The sequence below is a fragment of the Lathyrus oleraceus genome, chromosome 6, assembly GCF_024323335.1.
Source record: "Lathyrus oleraceus cultivar Zhongwan6 chromosome 6, CAAS_Psat_ZW6_1.0, whole genome shotgun sequence".
Lineage (NCBI taxonomy): Eukaryota > Viridiplantae > Streptophyta > Magnoliopsida > Fabales > Fabaceae > Lathyrus > Lathyrus oleraceus.
Window position 1 is genome coordinate 192289643 of NC_066584.1, and position 8735 is coordinate 192298377.

Here is an 8735-nt window from a genome sequence, read left to right on the forward strand (position 1 = left end):
TGCCCTGGCTACCCATAACAAAATGCTGGAAACACAAATCTCGCAAGTAGCTCAACAACAAGCGCCTACTGCTGCCCCAACTGGTACCTTTCCTGGACAGCCCCAACCAAATCCGAAAAGCCACGCTCATGCAATTATATTAAGAAGTGGAACAGAGGTGGAAGGACCGTCTGACCCAAGGATTGATAACCAAAACTCTAAAAAGTCAATTGAGGAAGAAAGTAAACCTAAGGAAAAGGAAGAGTGTAATAAGGAAACCGTAGAAAACAAAGAACCTTATGTACCTCCGCCACCTTACAAACCACCTATCCCTTATCCTCAGAGGCTAATTAAAACCAAAGACGCGGGCCAATTTAAAAAATTTGTTGACCTACTGAAACAATTAAACGTCACCATTCCTTTTACAGAAGCTATTACACAGATGCCTTCATATGCTAAGTTCTTAAAAGAAATTCTATCTAATAAAAGGAAACTTGAAGAGAGCGAAACCGTTACACTCACTGCTGAGTGTAGCGCAATAATCCAGAACATGCCTCCTAAACTTAAAGACCCTGGTAGTTTCTCTATACCCTGTCATATAGGAAAATTTGTTATAGACAAAGCTTTATGCGATTTAGGAGCCGGTATTAGTGTTATGCCCTTGTCCATATGTGAGAGACTTGAAATGGGAGAATTAAGACCAACTAAAATGTCTGTGCAATTAGCAGATCGTTCCATTAGATATCCCGTAGGAATTCTTGAAAACGTTCCCGTGCGCATAGGTCAATTCTACATTCCCACCGATTTTATAATTATGGACATAAGAGAAGATGAGGTTACACCCATTATACTGGGAAGACCCTTCTTAGCAACCGCCGGTGCTATCATAGACGTAAAACGAGGACGACTCACTTTCGAAGTAGGAGAAGAGAAAATTGAGTTTATTCTTTCCAAATTTTTGAAAGCACCTGCAATAGAAGATACATGTTACTTCACGGATATCATCGATGAATGCATAAAAGAAACAAAATTAGAAAATGACGATTTGCCTGACTATCGTGTAGAAGACAGACTGAATCAATGTTTAGCAATAACATCAGATCCTACGCAATGCCTTAAGAAACCAACCCTCGACCTGAAAACACTTCCCAAAAATCTGAGATATGAATTCCTAGACTTAGAACTTGAACGACCCGTAATAGTCAATGCAGACCTAGGAAAACTCGAAACCGAAAAACTCCTACATATCTTAAGAAAATATCCAACCGCACTAGGATACAACATCACTGATCTCAAAGGGATAAGTCCTTCTATTTGTATGCACGCATCATGCTAGAAGAAGACTGTAAAACTTCTAGGGAACATCAGAGGAGACTAAACCCGATCTTGAGTGAGGTAGTGAAAAAGGAAGTAACGAAGTTATTAGAGGCAGGTATCATATATCCTATATCCGATAGCAAATGGGTTAGTCCTGTACACGTAGTACCAAAGAAAGGAGGTATAACAGTGATCGAAAATGAAAAAGGAGAAACTATAACCAAACGAATTGAATCGGGATGGAGAATGTGCATTGATTATAGAAAGCTAAACAAAGCAACCCGAAAAGATCATTTTCCTTTACCATTCATAGACCAGATGTTAGAACGATTAGCCAAGCATTCTCATTTCTGCTATCTAGACGGTTACTCAGGTTTCTTTCAAATACGAATTCATCCTGATGACCAAGAAAAAACAACGTTCACATGTCCTTTTGGTACCTTCGCTTATCGACGAATGTCGTTTGGCTTGTGCAATGCTCCTGCAACCTTCCAAAGGTGCATGATGGCAATATTCGCCGATTTTCTCGAAAACATCATGGAAGTCTTTATGGATGACTTTTCCGTATGCAGACAAAGTTTTGAAGAATGCCTTGAAAACCTAGAAAGAGTTCTAGAACGATGTGTAAAAGTAAACCTAGTACTTAATTGGGAAAAATGTCACTTTATGGTACAAGAAGGAATTGTTTTAGGACACATCATATCAAATAGAGGAATTGAAGTAGACAAAGCCAAAATAGAAGTAATCGAAAACCTTCAACCTCCGAAAACTGTGAGAGAAATACGAAGCTTCTTAGGACAAGCCGGTTTTTACCGACGATTCATTAAAGATTTCTCTAAAATAACTAAACCTTTAACCGGACTATTAATGAAAGATGCTGAATTCATCTTCGACAATAAATGCTTAGAAGCATTTCAAACACTTAAACAAGCATTGATCTCCGCACCCATAATGCAGACCCCAGATTGGAATGAACCATTCGAAATAATGTGTGACGCAAGTGACTACGCCGTAGGCGCTGTTTTAGGACAACGAAAGGATAAAAAACTTCACGTCGTATATTATGCGAGTAGAACTCTAGATGAAGCGCAAATGAATTACACCATGACCGAGAAAGAACTTTTAGCAGTAGTATTTGCACTAGATAAATTTCGTTCCTACTTGGTCGGAGCTAAAATAATAGTTTACACTGATCACGCTGCCATTAAGTACCTCTTAACAAAAAAGGACGCTAAACCTAGACTCCTAAGGTGGATTTTGTTGCTAAAAGAATTTGATTTGGAAATCAAAGATAAAAAAGGAACTGAAAACGTAGTAGCAAATCACCTCTCTAGACTTGAAAACCTGGAACCGGAAAGAACCTCTTTCAATGATGATTTCTCGTACGATAAACTTATAGCTAATTTGGAAGAAAATAGAGCTGATGAACAGGTAGAGACGACCTTGGCTATATGCGTTACACCATGGTACGTTGATTTCGTCAATTATTTAGCTGCCAGAGTGGTTCCACTTGATTTTTCATACCAACAAAAGAAACGATTCTTCCATGACATAAAACATTATTATTGGGACGACCCTTTACTTTTCAAAAGAGGACCCGATGGTATTTTCCGTCGCTGTATACCTGAAGAAGAGGTAGAAAGTATAATCCAACATTGTCATTCCGCTCCTTATGGTGGACATGCAAGTACATCCAAAACATGCTCAAAGATCCTACAAGCCGGTCTTTATTGGCCAAGCATATGGAAGGATGTACATACCGCTGTCAAGAAATGCAATAGGTGTCAACGCACAGGAAACATATCTAGACGTGATGAAATGCCACAAAAAGGCATTTTGGAAGTAGAAATTTTCGATTAGTGGGGAATAGATTTCATGGGACCTTTCCCACCTTCTTTTGGTAACAAGTACATACTCGTAGCAGTTGACTACGTATCAAAATGGATTGAAGCTATAACTTCTCCAACAAACGACACACGAGTAGTAATTAGACTCTTTAAAAATATAATCTTTCCAAGATTTGGTGTCCCAAGAATATTCGTTAGTGACGGTGGATCGCATTTCATATCTAGGATACTCGAAAAATTATTGTTTAAGTATGGTGTAAAACATCGAGTAGCAACACCTTACCACCCTCAAACTAGTGGACAAGTGGAAGTGTCTAATAGAGAAATTAAACAGATATTGGAAAAAACAGTCGCTACATCAAGAAAAGACTGGTCATCAAAATTACCTGAAGCTTTATGGGCTTATCGAACCGCTTACAAAACTCCCATAGGAACAACCCCATTTAAGCTTATTTATGGTAAATCTTGCCACCTCCCGGTAGAATTAGAACATAAGGCCTATTGGGCTATTAAAAATTTAAATTTAAACTATAAGGCCGCCAGTGAAAAGCGAATTCTTGATATAAACGAATTAGAGGAACTTAGACAAGACGCCTACGAAAATGCCAGAATCTACAAGGAAAGAACGAAAAAATGGCATGATAAACGTATATCAAGAAAAACTTTCAAACAAGGCGATATAGTCCTATTGTTTAACTCTAGACTTAAGTTATTCCCAGGAAAGCTACGATCTAGATGGTCAGGCCCTTTCCAAATCACCAATGTCTTTCCCAGTGGAGCTGTAGAAATTAAAGGAAAATCTATTGAACCATTTATCGTAAACGGGTAGCGTCTAAAACATTATCATTATGCTGAGAACAATGAAGACTCACAAGTCCTGCACTTAGACGTAATGTCTTCAGAATTTATAGATTAACATTTAATAGTTTTATGTCGAGCTTGCAACATTAAACAAAGCGCTTCGTGGGAGACAACCCACAAAATTTTAATTTTTATTTCTTCTTTGATTATTCTTTTTTTGATTTTATTTAGTTTTCATTCTTCGTATTCTTTATTTTAATTAAATTTTTCTTCTTTTCTTCTTTCGGCATTTGGCCAAATCCTGACTAAAACTCTTGTTTTTCTTTTCTTTAGTTAACTCTAACCTGATGGCACATATTGACCGCATGGGTATCAAATTCCGAGGGAGAGCTCAGAGACAAAAATTTGAAGAACTTTCTGAGAGAGAGATGCACCCAACCTTCTATGCTGATGAAGATGCAATGATCGTACTTGGGCTAAGAGATAGTGTCCTGCATCTGCTGAATCAAATAGGGTGGGAAACCACTCCTATTCGCAGACAATTTGTTACTTACCGAAGGCTAACTCTAGAGTTCCTTAGCTCCCTGATCTATTTACCAAACCATGGCAAAGGAATAAAGTGAGGTTTCATTCAATTCAGGATGTTCAATATGGAGTATCAGTTTAACATTCAAGAGTTTACTAACCTTTTAGGGTTCCCCACTTCTTTTGATACATTCACCACGAGCCAAGAAGACCTTTTTGAATATAGAGAGCTTGAGCATTTTTGGGGAAGTTTGACGGGAAATGACGACCCTGAGGAACATGAGTTTCTCTCTGGAAACATACATAACCCGACTTTTCGGTATTTCCACAAGATCCTAACACACACTCCTTTTGGAAAGAGATCAAACATTACCACAGTATCACGTGATGAACTCTTCATAATATTCTGTGCTTCCCAGAACCGTCCAGTGAATGGTGCCACTTATATGCTGGCGAGTTTTGACCTCCTTATTCAAGATGACCGTGCGCCGATTCAAATAGGAGGATTGATAACTATGATTGCTAATGCTATTGGATTGCGCCGACCCATGCTTGCTTTGAACCCTTTTTGTGGCATTGAGTCTATGAACATACTTTTCCTTTTTAACACTTTGTTTATCAGAAATCTGGGACCTGAAGAGTTTGAATTAGTAATTAATAACCAAGCTGTTTACCTATTCACAATGCCTAGTCCGATGACTAGTGTCTATGACCAAAATAATTGGCCTTACAACCTGGATGGAATACCTAATCCTGTCAGATCTGTTGAAACCATCCAAGATTATGAGATTCTTGGCAACCAGATTCCTTATGCTGAGTCTGATCCGCAGACACCAACTGGTTACCATGATGCTGCCTCTCCACCTCATCCTATCCCGTCTGCAGAATCAGCAATATCTGATCTTAGACATCATATGCCCGGAACTGATTATAATACCGTTATTCAAGCTTTGATGTCAGAATAGGCTGCCATGAGAGAAGAGTTAAATATGATGGGACATGAAATTCTGCAATACATGAGTACTATGACAAATCATTTTCTCGAGTTAAACCGCCGTGTCAATTCCTTTTCCCCTCCAACGAAAGATCCTACAAGTGGCTAGAAGAATTGGAGTTAGCTAATTTTAGTCTTAGGATTTATAGTTTTGTTTGACATCATTTTTAATCTTAGGATTTATTTTCCGCATGTTTTATTTTATTTTCATATATTACATTATGTTTATTTTTATGAAGCTATTGGCATTATTGGTTAAATTAAATGTTATTTTGATTTATGCATTATCTAAAATTTCCAATGATGATATATACTATGCTACTACTTACACTGCCTATTAGAGAAAAATATATATACAATATGGTGTGTAGTAGAATAGCATGCATGGCAATTCAGAAATATTACAATAGCAAATAAAATAAACATAAACTAAAAATAAAATAATAATAATAATAATAATAACAGTTTATGAAGCCACCCACGTAAGCAGTCACGAGCGCCAGTGACCGTTGCAAGCACCTGTGTGACGAGCGTCACACAAGCCATCACGGTCGCCACGTAACCCATGACGCCCGTAACACATTCTGTCACGAGCGTGACAACGTGTTTCCTTGTGAACGTTGCTGACCGTTGGGGACACGACCGTTAACACCCCCCCCACCTTTTTATTTTCCCCATTAACCCACCTCTTTACTCCATTCCACTCACATTCATCCATATTTATTTTTCTCTCACCCACTCCTCTTCCCAATTCCAAAACTTTTCCTATAAATACCTACAATACCTTTCTTCCTACACCACATCATCCCAATAAACCATTCTATACAAATACATTTTCATCCCCTTTCCTTCTTTCAACCTACCTATCAATATTGCGGAGAACCAACAATTCGGAAATATTATCTTCCGGTCTGAAGATGATAATTATCAACGGGAGCAGTTCGATCGGTTCCAACAACGAGGTGTCGTATCTACCAGGTATCCTGATTTAAATTGCTTACAAGAATTAGGATTACTTCAAGGTGTGCAATGGATGCTTCGGATTTCTAATTTAACCTTTCTTTGCACACAAAATCACCCTACATACCCATCACTCACCTTAGAATTTTTAAGTTCTTATTCATACACCACTCCAACCGGTGAAGACGAGTACCTAACCGGTGTCGCCAAGTTCCGTATGTTCAACACCGAGTACGCACTCACTCAAACTCAGTTGAGTACCATGCTACAGTTCCCTGAAGGAGACCAAGTCCACCCAAGAATCCCTCCAAACTAACAGTGGCACATAAACGCATTCGACCTTTATGCAAAAATATCCGGTGTGGAAACCACTAATTGGGATGTACTACTTGCTTCACACATACACAACCCCACTATCCGATATTTTATCCGTATTCTGCAAAACACCATTTTTGGTAGACCCAACAACAGCAAAGTCAACACGAAGGAATTATTCTTCCTCCACTGCGTCTTTTCCATGGATACAAAGGTAAACGGCGCTTCTTTCTTACTTCACCATATTCGTACCCTTTGTGCTAGAGGCCGCCAACCTTTTGTGATTGGAGGATTAATAACCACCATCGTACTCGGCTTAAATCTAGGGGACCGACTTTAAAATTTGCAATCTCTGCCACCCCTATTTATGGATATAAGCTATTGTCGCTCCAGCCGCTTAATCAAAAATAGGGTAGGCGGAAATTATTATCTTATGGTGAATAACCAAGCAGTCCCAAGCGTTGTTATGCCCAACATTGCCCTTACAGATGTCACTAACCCTCTCCGATTCATCTATGATCTGAATGCTCCCGAACCTACCGAGCTTACACAAGCAAACCCGCCCCCAGACGAGTTTGAGGAAATGGCGCATGACGATCAAGGTCCTGAACAACATTCGGTCCCACAAAATCCTTCCGATGATTTAACTGGTCCATCCTCCCGACGTCGTCGAAGAAGAAGGCCCGCAACAAATGATGATATCATGGATGCTATTGAACATCAGGCCCAACGGCTTGATGCCATGCAGGCGCAAAATCTAGAAGTAATGCAACTGATGCGCCAGATGCAACAACAACAACAAGAGAGGAATGCAATAACCGACCATCGGTTCACTGACTTACTCCACAGGTTTGATGACTTAGGCGTACGTCAACGATCATCGGGTCCGAGAACAAGAGGCGGAAGGCAGAATTGAGTTTGGGTTCCATTTTCTTTTCCTTTTCTTTTGTTTTTTTAAACATTGGGGACAATGTTCCATTTAAGTGTAGGAGGGAAAACTTTGTTTCAGTTATATTTATTTCCCTTTCAAGTATGTTATTTCCCTTCCATATATATATAAAAAAAATATTAATAATAATAATTTATTTTAAGTCAAGTCCCTAGTGTGAAAATTTTGTATTATCTATTCCCCTCAATTTTCTTGAGCCATAACAAAAATTTAACACTTAACACACTCGATAAGTATAAAGGTTGCTCATTTTATAAAACTTGAGTGAAATCAAGACAAAATTATTACCACCTCAACGCTCTAAAAACCTCAACATGTTAGATCAGGATAAGTACCTATTATACCAATTCCTTGCACTTTTAGTCTTATAGTAACCCCGAGTAGTTTATACGAGAAGTCGGCACCATCTTAATAGCAAACTACGTGGAGAGCCGATGAATATAAGTGAGCGATTCCCAAAACAACATAAAAAAAAATCAGGAAATGCACTAATTAAGTTAGGTGATCCTTACCAGATCATTTAATCCAAAGGTTGCGGACCCTACAAAAGCATAATATGAAAGATCCATTATGAGTTGGTTCAGCAGGTATCTGGTGCTGAACTTGGTAGGGCGGACTACGGTCCGATCCCCCGCAATTTGCAATGGACTAAATAACGAAGTTATCCAACTTATGTACCAGAGCTTCTAGCTAAAAGGGGATCAAAATCACTAACCGGTTACTCCACTATGTGCGCGAAACGATAAAGGGCTTAATGTGATTTCGCTTGAATGAAAACGGGTGAAATAAGAGTAAAAGAACTAGGCTAGCTATAATAGCATGACTCGAACTGGTTTGCATAAGGCGGGGTTATCTGATGTTGTGACGGTAGTTGCTGATGTTAAGACTAAACTCAGGTTATTTCTAAACAAGATTTACTTGCAACCTAGTACGAATTAATGTGTGTTTTGAAATTTCATCTGGCTAATATTATAAATCGATTTATACATTGTATCTTGCTTGAGGACAAGCAAAAGTCTAAGAATAGGGGAGTTTGATAACATGAAAT

General features: G+C 38.7%; 1 protein-coding gene across 1 annotated transcript; it reads left to right on the plus strand.

Annotated features, from left to right (window-relative positions):
• Nucleotides 1-292: 292 nt before the first annotated feature.
• On the plus strand, nucleotides 293-964 carry LOC127096726 (uncharacterized; the record flags this gene model as incomplete). The annotated part of the gene is made up of 2 exons (XM_051035280.1): nucleotides 293-438; nucleotides 484-964. Coding segments are annotated over 2 exons (627 nt in total), but the record flags the coding sequence as incomplete, so codon positions are not given.
• Nucleotides 965-8735: the final 7771 nt, after the last annotated feature.